Genomic DNA, 15,387 nt, shown 5'->3' with positions numbered 1-15,387 from the left:
AAATCTACTAATGCCTGGGCTTTAATAGAAGGTCGGGGAAGGTACTCAAGGCCATATTGGGTGAGCTCGACTGCCCACTTGATTAGTCTGCAAGATGAATTCGGGCTACGCAAGATACTAGCTAGAGGCCAGTCAGTCAAGACTCTGACATGATATGCCTGGAAGTAGGGCACCAATTTTCGGACAGTCATGATCAGTGCAAAAACTACTTTCTCCAGCGGCGAGTACCTGATTTCCGCGCCTTTGAGTGTTCGTCCCACATAATAGACCAAGTGTTGCGTTTTGTCCTCTTTGCGTACTAAAATTGATATGACCGCTTTCTAAGAGGCGGCTAAACATAGAAACAACGTTTCTCCATCCTTGGGCTTAGATAAAAAGGGAGGTGTTAGCAGGTACTACTTTAAATCTTCAAAGCCAGTCTAGCATTCTTCCATCCATTGAAACCCTTCTCGTTTCTTCATAGCCTCAAAAATAGTAAGGTGCGATCAACTGACTTGGACAGGAATCGATTGAAAGCTGCCAACAGTCCAGTCAAGCGCTGCATTTCTTTTAGATTTTTAGGAGGCTACATGCCCTGGATGGCCTTGACCTTCTCGGGATTGGACTCAATCGCGCATCGAGTAACCATGTATCCTAAGAACTTTCATCCTCTGACTACGAAGGCGCACTTCTTTGCATTTAGCCTCAGTTTGTATCTTCTCATTATACTAAAGCAGTCAGTTAGATCTTTCACATGCTCCTCTTCCTCCTTACTCTTGACCAGCATGTCATCCACGTACGCGTCCATAGACTTGCCAATTAGGCTTTTGAACAACCTAGCCACCATGCGGGTATATGTGGCTCATGAATTCTTCAACCCAAAGGGCATTACTTGATAACAATAAATACTATATGGCGTAATAAAGACAGTTTTCTCTTCGTCTTCTGTATGCATAAAGATATGATGGTATACGTGAAAGGCATCCATGAAACTTAACAGTGTGCAGCCAGCCGTCCCATCTACTAGTTGGTCAATTCATGGCAACGGAAATGGATCTTTAGGGCACACCTTGTTTAAGTCCATGTAATCGACACATATCCGCCAAGCCGATGGTTTTGGCACCCACACTATATTGGCCAACCAGCCTGGGTATTTGACCTCTCATATATGACCGGTTGCTAGTAGCATGTCAACTTCTTTCTTAACAAAGTCCCAACGGTCATTCGACAGATATCGCCTTTTTTGAGCCATAAGCCTGAGTACTGGGTCGACAGTTAATCTATGAGTGATGATAGCTCGGTCAACTCCCGGCATATCCTCGGGTCCCCAAGTGAATATTTCTTTGAAGTCCCTCAGCACTTGAATGACTGCCTTCCTGATTTCCTCGGGAAGCCCGACTTCAATCTTAACCTTCCTCTCTGGTCGGTCTAGGTCTAAAATGACCTCTTCTAAGTCGACCGCCGGCTCTAAGCGATCAACAAGCTTCTCCTTCGCTTGCTGAGTGATGGTATTTATCCGCAAATCCTTTTCTCCTACTCGCCAATAGGCTTGTACATAACAGCTCCTAGCCACCTTTTGATCATATCGCACTACGCGCGACTCCCGTCGGTGTGCGAAATTTCATGCATAGATGTTTGATTGAGATTAGCGCTCTCAAATCCTCTAAGCCTGGCCGACCAAGGATAATATTATGTGCGCATACTAAGCTGACGACCACGAATTCCATATCCATCTTCTTCACATTTGGCTAGGTCCCTAGTTCGACTATCAACGAGGTAGACCCCTCGGGATCAATTAAATCGCTGGTGAAGCCAGCCGGCGAAGTCTTGATAGGGCGTAGTCGTTCTATAGGCAGCCCGAGCTTTTTGTACGTGGCTAGATACATGAAGTTCACATTGCTGCCTGTATCGACCAGTACCCTTCGAACCACTGTAACCTAGACGTCCATTGCGATGACCAATGTGTCACGGTGTGGAGTCGAACCTTGTGGCAAGTCATCATTGGTGAATATGATGGGCTCTCGGCACAGTCTTTTCTTGTCGGATTCTTGAGTGGCCACTGCCCCAACGTACAATTTCATGTCCCATGCCTTCTGGGCACCTGCTGTATCTCCTCCTTCTAGGCCCCCCATGATCATGTTGAAGACTGGCTTGCCCTTCTAGTCTTTACTACTCTCCCCTTCTACCATGGGCTGCTTGCTCTTGTCTATCTCTTTTTCAGTCGGCTGAGGAGCATTGTCTCGCCGCTAGTGGATCAGGACGACACCACTGGTTGACCGACCGGCCGGGCCTGCTGGATTAGCTTTTCAAGCTGAGTTTGTATCACTTTGCATTCCTCAATCGAGTGCGAGCCGTTCCGACGGTATTGGCAATACGGGGCACGCTCCTCTAATATTTGCATGTTATCCCCTAGGCGGACAGGCATGGCCGTTGTTTTTGGACAGTAGTGGCTGTTGCAAGACAGTTGCGATTGTCCATGGAAGGAGACAGTCTCCGCCGATGTCTATTTAATAATAATAAAAATACTTTAAGTAAATTATTTTTAATAAAACAAAAGTAACAAAAGTCATTAAAAATTTAAAAAAGGACACGTATCAGCCTCCTCCTGATGCACTAACTCGCTAATCAGGTAATTTTGAACTTAATTGAACATTTTAGCGAGTTTAAGGAATTTTAATGTATTTATTTATTTTTATTTAGTGGACTCAATTGCGCTATTCGATTAAAAGTATTACATTTTTTCTCAGAAGTATTACACTTTTTCCTTATAATTAACAAGCAATTCATTCATAATTACTATTATATTTTCGGTCATAAGTAGTATGTACTACATTTCCATTTTGACACCCGACCCGTTTGACGGTCTCATAGGAAACTCCCCCATTATTTAGTAGTGTTGTAAGTAGTGTATAATGAAATATCCATCTAGCCTAGCCTTCATTTAATTTATGAATATGCTTAGCTTGCATGTATGAAGAATAACATATGCAAGTATGGGTACCTGCGACTAGCTTAGCTAAAATTATTGCTCGATTGCATGTGATTTGTAAACGCCTCTCGTCACATATATATTAAAGTAATACATTTCTAGGCTATCTATCCATCGTTTAGAGATGCCTATAATTCAGTGAGCGAATTAGTCACTGTATTTGACGGTAAAAATCTTAGGTTACACAAAAAAATAATAAAATTAAAATTATAATAAATTCATGATTGGCATGATGATGATGATGCCATTTGAAGCTAAGGTTGAATTGAAACATACAATACAAACACTATGGCATTAATTGTTACAATATATATAATTGGTGTGGTAAGTTGAGTGTTGGCAGATGAGATAAGCAAGTAAATGGCAAACAAAAATGGATATGATGCAGTCTATATATTAGTCTAGTTTTCAGCTTATTCTCTAACAAACTATCCTAAAGCATCTCTGATCCATTATAGAGAAATTGTAGGATTTAGTAATTTACTCCGAAAAGAGTGAAATTAACTAAAGACTAAGTATATCATCCTCATTTTGAAACCCATATATATACACAATCCATCACTGTACTATTTCAAGGATCTATCATTACATTAGATCATTATCATTATTACATGCAAAAAAAAAACATATATATCAATCTCCTATCTATCTATCTAGGCAAGGCATAAACGTAACATGGCTGATGATAGTACTGCCGATTCTAATCCTCCCGAGGGCGCAGAGACGACAGAACACGCGCCGCCGGGGACAGTGGCAATCGCCGACGCAAAAGCCGTTCCGCCGCCGGCTCCACAAGAAGATCCAGAGGCTCAGTCTCAGCCGCCGGCGGGGAAGCAGAAGAAGGACTTTGGCAAAATTTTTCATTTGAGAAACATTGTGAATGTGGTAGCCATATTCGCGTTCATTCTGTCCATTCCAATCATGTTCATAGTGATATATTTAGTGTACATCGGGCGGTACGAGTGCGAGAATCTACTGAGCCTGCCCAGGCTACAATACGCCATAGCCGTTTTCTTGGCGCTGGTGTTCGTGGTGAGCAACCTGGTGGTCTACTTCAGATCCAAAACTCCCATGATCGGAGTACTGGCGGTGATGGTCCCATTGCTCATCATCCTGGTGGTGGGGCTTGGCCTCGTGGGAGCCTACAAAGTGGAGTCCCGCAAGATCCCTGGCTCCCCTCCTTGGCTCAAATCCAGGATGCACGATGACGATGAATGGTCCGGGATCAAGTCTTGCATATATGAAACCAGAACATGCAAGGATTTGATCTCCAGATCTTACCTTCTCAAACCCTATGATTTCACGCCCAATAAGCTCTCATTCATTGAGGTAACTATATATACTAGGGTCACATTCAGGTGCAAATCAGACTGCGAACTATTGAAGGATTGCACTCCATCAGACCCAATTTCATCGCAAAGTCTTGAGATGCAATCATTTAATAGTTCGTAGGTTTGAAGGTTAAAGCTGGTTTGCAGCATTTGAATGCTTTTATATATATAACCTATGATTTCACGCCCAATAAGCTCTCATTCATTGAGGTACCTATATATACTAGGGTCACATTCAGGTGCGAATCAGACTGCGAACTATTGAACGATTGCACCGCATCAAACCGATTTCATTGCGCTGTCTTCCAGGCATGTATGAGAGTCGTTGGAATGCAATCATTTAATAGTTTGTAGGTTCGCAGGTTAGCAGGTTAAGGCTAGTTCGCAGCATCTGAATGCTTATATGTGTATATAAAACCTATGATTTCACACCCAATAAGCTCTCATTCATTGATGTAATTATATATATACCTAGGGTCACGTTACCAAACTGCGAACTATTGAAGGATTGCACCGCACCAGATCTAGTTGCACCACAAAGTCTTCCAGGCATGTATGAGAGTCGTTGTGGTGCAATCATTTAATAGTTCGTAGGTTTGCATTGCAGCATCTGAATGCATATATATATATATATATATATATATATATATATATATATATATATATATAGGGTCATGTTCTGGTATGAACAGAACTACTGAAAAATTGCACTACTGCATCGTGTATGAGAATTGTTGTGCAATCATTTAGTAGTTTGTAGGTTCGAAGGTCAAAGACGGTTTGCATTTGAATGCTTTTATAAAAGACATGTGAATTAAATTGTAAAATGTGGGGTGATTATATTGAATTTGATTTTTGCAGTCGGGTTGCTGCGTTCCGCCGCCGATCTGCGACATGGAGTACGTGAACGTGACCTACTGGAGGATTCCGGCGAATGCAACGCAGGAGAGCAGCGATATGTACATCAGCGACTGCAATCTGTGGCGGAACAAAGAAAGCGTTTTGTGCTACAACTGCAACGCGTGCAAAGATGGCTATTTCAGAACCTTGGAGGAGAAATGGCTGCGTCTCGGCACTTTCCTCATCACCATTTCTCTGCTACTCGCCACCGCGCATCTCTTGCTCTTTGTCGCTACAATGTGGGATCAATATGGAATGGAGCCTAACTAGATTGAATTGAATTAAATTGAATTGAATTGGCAATATATATATAAAATGCAATTTCCAGATTGCATTATTGGCCCGGCCCCAGCAGGGTTTTGTTTGCTCTGATCTTTTATTTCGATCTGCAGCATGCTTGCTTTCAGTTCCTCTTCATTTCACCAGCTAGCCTATAATTAATTAGCTTTTTTTGGAATAACATAAATTAATTAGCTTGTTTTTCTTAATTAGAAGCTAGCTAGCTTAGCTAGCCAGGATTGCAGTTCTAGTTCGATCTAGTTAATTGGTTGTTGATTTATTTGCGTTAGTTTTTTTGTTCTTCAATTTGCTGCTTTTCGTATAATTAATAAATTTAATTTGGAGTCCAATTCCCATTTTTGTCTTGCTATTACATTTCTAATTTCTAATTTCATACACATCAATATTTATATGATAAAGTTCAAATTGACCTGAACCTAACCTAATTAGATCACTGAACGAAAAAAATACAATTGACAACTGAACACCCCAAATATATGCAATTTCACCTAATAACAGGTTACCATTCATTTCTTTCGATTGCCGGCTTTGGATAGTGAGTTGGCATTCTTTAAGCAATTCAAGGCCATGCACAATCTATATATGTGGTGCTAGCTAGGTGGTGATGTGTACATGCATCAACAATATAGTCTTAATTGCATGGCTAATGCTTAGTTACGAACATTCCTCTAAATTTAGAGGGCGGATAAACCCCTAGAGTTCAAATAAATATATTATAGGAGATTCATCTATCAACTTCATCTTATTTAATTTTTTACTATAACAAAATAAATAATGAAATTCAGATGACAGTTTTGGATGAATTAGTGTTGAGAGTTTTATTAAAATTAAAATAGGAACATCAATTTTCAATGACTTGGTTGGAAAAAATTAAATGTGAAAAAATGTGGCCTTGAGATGGTTGTTTACGGACAATGATGTTACGGTGATTGAAAATTATAAATATGTAATCTTGATCAAGATTGTCATTTTACCAGGATAATTAATATTCAAGACAAGTACAACACATACATCCTCTAAAGGCTCATAACATGCATTGGAGATGAAGGAAGACAACTTTAATTGCTAAGTGATTGAGAATTTGCAAAAAAAAAATAAATAAATAAAATTTAAAGTGGTTATTTTTAAGTAATGTTTTATATGGGGTGCATTCTCAATTTGGATTGAGTCAAAATAGACTTGAATTCTCCTTTCTACTAGTGTAAATACATTTTTACTTTGTAAATAATGTTTATACAAAAATTCTCTTTTATTCTATCTGGTAAGACCTTTTCAAGTTAGATTATGAAAATTGATGGGGTCATGGGGCCATTAGATTAGCAAGCTTAGCCCAAAAGGAGGGGGGAGGTATTGGGCTTGGAATGTGGGGTATGTAAGCTCACAAGATGGGGGGGGGGGTGGTGCGCTTAGAAGTAGGTAAGTCCACAAGAAGGGATCATGACCACCGGCCAACCGACGAAAGGGCTCGCTGGAATCTCCATGTTGGGGTGTGGCTTGTTAGGTAATTGAACAAGTACCAATCAATCAAGCTACTTCACATCTTATGTATAATATGTACTATAGATATTCAGTTGAAGGGCGTTGACAACAAAGGATAAAATTCATGACTGACCACCAATCGGGTGGCATTTGACCGACGAGAGTGCCCGCTAGACTTCCGGGCCAAGGTGTGGCCAGCGAGGGTTGAGCACCCCTAGCACACTGGTGTCGCTCTTGGCAATAGAGGTGGTGAAGAGAGTACGTCAAAAAGGGGTGAAGGAGGGGGTAACTGGGCAAGGAAGGAATGTGAGGTAGTGGAGGAATATAATGGGCATGACATGGACATGGAAGATGAGACACGCAGGTGGAGGAAATGAAGAATAAACATGGATAACATACTTGGCAACAAGAGAGGGGGCCTTGATACTATTAAAGGGCCACGGTTTAGTCACTACGTACAACATCATTCCTAATCTGGTGGTGTCTTGTTCATACTTTCAACTCAAAGATTGGGGTTTGATTCTTTACAAGTTCACACTAGTCCTAACACATTATTTGAGCTCCTTTATTTATTATTGATTTATTCCTTGAGCCGTTATTTAGGGTCATTGTACATATTCTTTTGGGTCTAGCTAACTTCTTGTTCAATGTTATTATTATTAATTTCTAATCCATTCTTTATGTTCTTACTTGATTTATGATAGACGTGAGTCCTATAATACCATAAAAAAAATTAAGTCAACTACCCTCCCAAACTCATGGAGGTTTGTTTTTGTTTCGAATTTGAATTGGAATCATCCAATTGAATTCAATAAAATTAGGGATCGACTTAAACGAGGACCTATATGTTAATCCTGATTATGAATGTGAATGTCGGTGGTGGCAATCGAGATTGGAGGTTATGATGAGATCGTAAGACACTGGGGTTTTGGTTTGAAAAGGGCCAACTTCTATGTGGGCCAATTGAATTGATTTTTTTTTTTTTTTTTTTGAATAGATCTTGTATTATTGGGTCAAATCCGAATGATTTAATGTTGTTTTTGTTATCATAACTTCAAAAATAATTGCTTTCAAAAAAAAAAAACAAAAACTGCTTTCAAAAAAAAAAACAAAAACATCAAAAGTAATAATGTATTATGTATAGAGGCAAATTTCTTAGTGGACCATGGTCCATGAAGCGGGTATGCCGTGGACCCAGGTCCACCTTGCAAGGTGGACCTGTGCCTACATTCACATACACTATACTCTACATTCACAATTTGTAAACTCCACATTCACACATTATAGGATTATATGTTTAGTAACTATACTCTACATTCACATACACTATACTCTACATTCACAATTTGTAAACTCTACATTCACACATTCAAAACTCTATATTCACAGGTCCTATACTCCACATTTACAACTTGAGAACTCCACATTCACACATTACAGGGCTACAAGTTACTAGAACTTCTTAACTCTATTACAGATTCACACATGCATAACTCTACATTCACGATTTCTATACTCCATATTCACAATTTGAAACCTCCACATTCACACATTTCTGGGCAACTCTACATTCACACAATCATAAATCTACATTCACGATTTCTATACTCTACATTCACACTTTGAAACCTTTACACTCACACATTTTTTGACAACTCTATATTCAGTAATATGTTTACTAATTTTTTTTTAAAAAAAAAAAAGAAGAAGAAGAAGACAAAAACGACATAGTTTTGGACCCAGGTCCACCTTGCAAGGTGGACCTGGGTCCACAGCATAATTTGCCCCATGAAGCAATATGGATCGTGAAGTGAACTCTATTTTTGTTTCATTTTTTCCACACACACTAGTTTCATTTTAGTAAGGCTGAAATACTATTTTAATGCACTTCATATATTTGACATAATATGTTCGTTATAGCAACACTAAAATATTATTTTAATCATTCTAAAACATGCTCATTTGACAATATACATATATGTATGAAATTTGCTATGTAATTTCATTTTATACCTACAATAAGTTTGTTATAGCAACAATATAATATTATTTTAATTTTAATAGAGATTTATTTGACAATATGCATATCTGTATAAGCTATAGGCCTCTACTATTCAGTCTCATTTTTAATTGTACTATATAATACTATTGATTCATTTGACAATATACATATTTGTAGCATATTACATGGTCCTGTGTGGACCATACTCCATTGTAAGATGATTGATGTATAGATACAACATACATAAATTCCTGATAGTAACTTGTAAGTAAAACAAATTCTATAGGATGAGTAGAAAACATGAATAGTACCCAGATTGCCTTACAAAGAAAGTTAGGCAATGATTCCACATCTTTACTAAACACTCTTAATCACAAGCAAGTATTCTTGGAGGCCACTACACTCTGCTTAACCTCAGCTCTGACACATGTTTCCAGGTTCCGACAATTCTGAATACAATAAGAGCATTTCCATCTATGATTTTACAATGATTTTTACAGGTTTGAATGTCCATGTGGAGTGGAGAGAGTAAAGAGAGAGAAAATATTAGATTTTTGATAGTGAAGTGAGTCCCACCGTAAGGATAAGATATGTGCCTTACAACGGGTGAAGCACAAATCTCGAACCCACTCACAAAAATTTACATTTTTTTTTCACATCTATAAAAGTTTCTCAAAAACTACACTTATTGGAAATACTTTAAGCCAGTAAAATCAAGGAATCCCAAACGAGCTTTAATTTGCTTTTCCTTACACATTCCCGTAACTTTACACTCAAAACTTTTCTCATTTCTTAGCACTCTTCTCAACTCGTCACCACATCACATCACATATGTTCATGAGTTCAGATACTCAAACTATATATATATATAAGCCCATGCACTACTGAAAGATGGAGTTTAATTAATAAAATTTATGTTTCTTTTACCATGGAACGAATAATAAGAGCATTCTTCATTATTTTTGTAGGGCTTTTTCACTATGCTAAAACCCAATCATCATCAATTCCAACATTCACCTCCATTCTTGTGTTCGGAGACTCCACAGTGGACACAGGCAACAACAATTACATCCCCACAATCTTCAGAGCCAACCATCCCCCATACGGCCTAGACTACACAAACGGCATACCCACGGGGCGTTTCTCGGACGGCCAACTTGTCCCCGACGTGTTGGCGCAGTTGCTGGGGCTGAAACAGAAGGGCGTCCCTCCGTATCTCCAACCAAACATATCCGACGCGGAGCTGAGGAGCGGCGTGAGCTTTGCGTCGGCGGGTTCGGGGTTCGATGACCTCACCACGGCTCTCTCCGGGGCCATCTCGATGAGGAAACAGATGGAGTATTTGAAGGAGTATATAAAGAGGGTGAAGAAGAGCGTTGGGGAGAGAGAGGGTGAGAGGATAGTGAAAGGTGGTCTTGTGATTGTGAGTGGCGGTACTAATGACTTTGTTCTTAACTTCTATGATGTGCCCACTAGAAGGCTTGAATTTAGCATTGGTAAGTACCAAGATTTCCTGTTGGAGAAGCTCCAAGCTTTTGTCAAGGTCAGACTAATTAATTTCCGCTTTTGTTTCTAAATAATATTTGCATTTGAATTGAATGAATAAGGAAACGGGTGGTTAGTGCAATTAGACGTCTAATTAAATTTTACCTGATAAACAAATCAATTTGGACTTAATTGAACAATTTTATCAAGTTTGAATGGAACTTTTTTCAGTTAGGAGACCTAATTGCACTATCCACCACCCGATTTAAGGGGTCAATTTGACACTTTTTGTAATGAATAATTTGAATATGAAATCCGATGCATGCAGGAGGTGTATGATGTTGGGTGTCGTAAGATTATTGTGAGTGGAGTCCCTCCAATTGGGTGTCTTCCGATCCAGTTGACCGCAAAGTCGCCGGTGCTCAGAAACTGTGTTGAAAACGAGAACTCCGATGCTCAATCTTATAACGCAAAGCTTCAACATATGTTGGCGGCGCTGCAAGAAACGCTTCCAGGGAGCAAGCTTTTGTATGCCGATACCTACACTCCTTTGCTTAACCTCATCAATAATCCACAAGAAAATGGTAAAGCTACCCCATTCTCCATCCCAGATAGATTGAAAATTTAAATTAAAAATAATTCCAATCTTGACTAGTTAGTCAAACCAACAAATAAAATGGGACGGAGGAATAATACATAACTCATCTAATAAATAAATACAACAGTAATATATTGTAGTCTGATAACACCACTGTTACTTTCTTTAAGGAAGTCTCAAATACTATTAGTAGGTTAGAGTGTACTAAAAGATGATTAATAGTTTTTGTAGATGATGAATACATTCGTTTCCATTTTCCATTAGTGCATGTACTAGTGTCTAGTGGATGAAGCAGTATTGACTCTTTGTGCTTCAATAAACAGAGAAAGTAGTTATGAACCAATATTACATTGTAATAGAGTTAGTAGTACTAAAAGAAATAAAAGAGATTCAATCACTTAACTTTGACAAAAAATTATATGTTAATTTTAAAAAAAGAAAATTACATATTTGGTCCTTGAGTTATGTATTATGTATATATTTAATTCCTCAATTGTTTTGTGCCTATTTTTTGTCCCTCTATTATTTGCTAAGTGATAGTGTAATTTTTGTTGATATGTTAATAGATTTAGACAACAAATATATATATAAATAAAATTGATAAGGGTAAACATGGAAAACCACTTGGAACACATGGAAGAACAAAAGGAAAAGAAAAAAAAAAATACTGTAGTACAAGTTATTGGGAGATTGATATACATACATTGAACAACTTTCATTTTCAAAATCATGGTATCATATATTAATTATAAATTTAAAATTATACTTTTTTTTTAGCATAATCATTTAATTGTAACTAAACTTGATCTGTTACAAATGTTGCAATGTAATTTGCCATTCACAGTATGTATTGCGTGCACACGCTTGTTACATGCATTTAACCACCATCCTTTCTCATTTCCTACTCCCAACATAGTTGCAATAATAATATAACATGTTTTCTAAAGTAATTTAAATGGACATAAATTATTAGAACGATATATATAATGGTAGGATTAAATGAGAATATGATCCTTAAAATTTGAGGAATGATCTCAGCTACCTATACTATCATGATTTATTAATACAATCATTATTGCATGGACCATAAATAAAAAATGCATTTTTAATATATTAAAAATACATTATTTTTGTACATAGAGTACACTATTTTTGTACTGAAGATACATTATTTGATATATACTACCAAATAATGTACGCACAGTACAAAAATAATGTACTTTTAATATAATAAAAATGTACTTTTTATTTTTGGTCCACACAGTTGTGTAGACCATGGTCCATGCAATTTGCCTTGTTCAAGCAATAGGCAAATTATTCCACACAGCTATGTGGATCATAATCAAATGTACATTTTTAATGTACTAAATGTACATTATTTTTGTACTGAATGTACATTATTTTTATATACTATAAAATAATGTACATTCATTACACAAATAATGTACATCCCCTGAATATAATGTACATTATTTTTATACTGAATGTACATTATTTTTATATTAAATGTGCATTATTTAATAGTATGGTCCACACAGCTGTGTGGACCATGGTCCACACAATAATGATTGCAGACAATAGTTGTGTGCTCCAAACAACACTGTGGCCCATAATATTCTATTTGGACTCATGACTTTTGTCTTTTGACATGAGATGAATTTTAATTTGTAATTAAATTAAAACATGTATTTCATCTCAAGTTTCAACTAAGAATTTATTAAACTGACAGTTAAATTACACATTTACGTATACGTTATAAATAAATTAAAAAAAAACATAGGAGGTTTGACAAGTTGTATTACTATACGTATATATAGGTTTCGTGGAAACAAAGAAAGGGTGTTGTGGAAGTGGATTGGTTGAAGTGGGACCACTGTGCAATACCAACTCCCATGTGTGTACAAACCCTTCAGAGTACGTATATTTCGACAGCATTCATCTCACCGAATCAGCGTACCTCCAAATCACCGAGTATTTGATTGAGGATCTCTTGCGCAAGCTCTCCGACAATGAGAGCCGTTGATCAATCTTTGCATATTCATGTTTACAACTCGTTAATTATGCATCCTTGTTACCCCCTTGTACATAGTTATATATCATTCCTATTTAATTTGCCAATTAATTCTAAGCCTATTATTATTATTATTATTATTATTATTATTATTATTATTATTATTATTTTACCCGTGCGATGCATAGAAGAAATTATAATATCATAAATTCAAATAAAATTATAAAAAATGAAAAGATGTTAAAATGCAAAATATAATAATATAGTTGGACTTCCATATATTTGGTCAAGTATGTATTTTCATAACATATAGAATTAAAATTAAAGTTTAGCAGGTCTAATATAATTCCTAATCAAGTACTCCCGGCCTCTGTCCCATTTTATCAGTCATACTTACTATTCATTGATCAAACTAACTCTTTCTTCTTTATTTATTTTCTTTATTATTTTTTTTACTTATTTTTAAATTTGATTTTGTGTGTTTAGTAGTACTTTTAGTGTAGTTTCTAAATATATAAATTTTGTACATTGATACTACACTTAATATTATGAAATTTTGAATTAAAAATAGTTTCAGTCAAGCCTCGTTAACCGAACCAGACACATAAAATGGGACGGAGGGAGTACATATTTAGATTACTTTATAAACAAAATTTTCATAATTAAATAAATTTATTTTTAATTGTTTTTATATATACTATGTTGGGAAACAGTAAATAAAAAAGGTATTTGTTTTCCTTTATTTACTTGTCCCACATTGCTTGTGTATCTCATTCTTTCTTTCCTTTTAAAGCTTAACACTTTCTCATGGGTTTGAAGAGTTATGGAGAGGAAATAAAGGGGAACCAAGTGCACACGTGTGTGGTGTGGTTAATTTTTTAGCCTCCATCATTAATTTTTCAGCCTAATTTTGTGGATCATCATTTGACCACCTTGTCCACATGAAGTAGCAACATGCTGTAACGTGTCCATATTTCCCTTCCTATTTGCGATTCTCACGCTCAGTTTGTGGCTGATAAAGTAGGGGTTGTTATATTCATTACTATAAATAGCAACCCTTTCCAGTTCTAAAACACACGAACAACATATATCTCGTCTTCTTCTTTGATACATGCACAATGTCTGAGCATAATCATATCATTCTGGTTCAAATTCTGTGTTTGTCTGTCGAAAGCTTACGATACCCTGGTCGTATAATGCCTTTAAGGCAGTGTTACAAATAAACACGTCACAGAATAAATCTTCTTTCATACTTACTCAAACGCAACCTATATTAAAAGCACTCTGGTTCGACATTCCTTATCTCTTCCGTTCGCACATATTATATAACATACTATACTTCAAACAATTTCCAATGTGAATAATAATTAAGGGTATTAGCTTTAGAAGTCAAAAGATGTATATTTTAAATTTTGTATGATTAGATTTAACCCATAACTGGACGTATTTTCTTATATGATTGTATAATGCATTGTATATGCACATAATATTTATTAATATGTATTTAGACAAATTTTGTAATATAGTTTTTCTAACTATAATTTATATTCCTATATTTATAATAAAGATACATTTAGAAATACATAACTAAATTAGCATTTGTTTTCAAAAAAATTTAGCATTTTAATTATGTATGATTAATATAGTACATAAGCATAGGTATGTATTTAAGAACATTTCAAAATATTTATGAATATTTTATAATTTTATTTTCTTAATTATATTTCATATTGACATAATTATAATTAATGTAATTGCATTTAGAAATTAAAAGAATTTAATTTTTTAAATTTTGTATAGGCTAATGTACGTAGTCCCTAACTATATGGTACGTATGTATTTATATAGATTTCTAAATGTTTATAAATTTCTAATTAAGAGCTAATATAAGCAGGGATGACAATTCAACCCGCCCCCGACGGGGAAAATCGATCGCCGCCCCGACGGAGGCGAGTTCGGGAAATTATTTCGGGGAACGGGGGCGGGGGTGGGGAAAAATTCCTAATCCCCGCGGGGAACGGGGATGGGGACGGGGAGGGTATTCCCCGCCCGACCCCCCGATCCCCGCTCCCCGCCCCGATTCCCTGTATATTATTATATTATTTATATATAAAGTATATAAGAAATTAAAAGTTAAAATCCTTTTGTTTTGTTATGTGCTTATATTTGGACTTTGAAACAATTTAAAGTGTTTGGGCATTTTATGATTATGTATTTTTGTTTGAAAGTTTGAAACTTTGGATATTTATAGTAATTTTAGAGTTTGGATATTTTAATTTTATTGATTTATGTATGTTGAATTTGACCTTTGTT

The 15,387-nt window shown here is 36.4% G+C and overlaps 2 protein-coding genes across 2 annotated transcripts; both read left to right on the top strand.

The window, feature by feature from the left end:
• The first annotated feature begins 3,643 nt into the window (after positions 1-3,643).
• On the top strand, positions 3,644-5,469 carry LOC116013183 (tetraspanin-15-like). Its single transcript, XM_031252831.1, has 2 exons — positions 3,644-4,297; positions 5,161-5,469. The coding sequence occupies exons 1-2, from the start codon at positions 3,644-3,646 to the stop codon at positions 5,467-5,469; spliced, it is 963 nt and encodes a 320-aa protein (XP_031108691.1).
• A 4,427-nt stretch (positions 5,470-9,896) lies between these two features.
• On the top strand, positions 9,897-13,214 carry LOC116014074 (GDSL esterase/lipase At2g31540-like). The gene is made up of 3 exons (XM_031254062.1): positions 9,897-10,523; positions 10,794-11,049; positions 12,881-13,214. Exons 1-3 carry the CDS (start codon positions 9,909-9,911, stop codon positions 13,084-13,086), a joined length of 1,077 nt encoding a protein of 358 aa, XP_031109922.1. The 5' UTR covers positions 9,897-9,908; the 3' UTR covers positions 13,087-13,214.
• Positions 13,215-15,387: the final 2,173 nt, after the last annotated feature.

Source organism: Ipomoea triloba, chromosome 3 (genome assembly GCF_003576645.1).
Source record: "Ipomoea triloba cultivar NCNSP0323 chromosome 3, ASM357664v1".
Taxonomy (NCBI): Eukaryota; Viridiplantae; Streptophyta; class Magnoliopsida; order Solanales; family Convolvulaceae; genus Ipomoea; species Ipomoea triloba.
Note: the sequence above shows the minus strand (reverse complement) of the source record. Positions and strands in the feature narration are given on the sequence as shown.

Coding starts and splice junctions, on each gene's coding strand:
- LOC116013183 (XM_031252831.1), top strand. CDS start 3,644: ATGGCTGATGATAGTACTGCCGATTCTAATCCTCCCGAGGGCGCAGAG. Junction 4,298..5,160: donor ATAAGCTCTCATTCATTGAG/GTAACTATATAT, acceptor TGATTTTTGCAG/TCGGGTTGCTGCGTTCCGCC.
- LOC116014074 (XM_031254062.1), top strand. CDS start 9,909: ATGGAACGAATAATAAGAGCATTCTTCATTATTTTTGTAGGGCTTTTT. Junction 10,524..10,793: donor AGCTCCAAGCTTTTGTCAAG/GTCAGACTAATT, acceptor CGATGCATGCAG/GAGGTGTATGATGTTGGGTG. Junction 11,050..12,880: donor CAATAATCCACAAGAAAATG/GTAAAGCTACCC, acceptor ACGTATATATAG/GTTTCGTGGAAACAAAGAAA.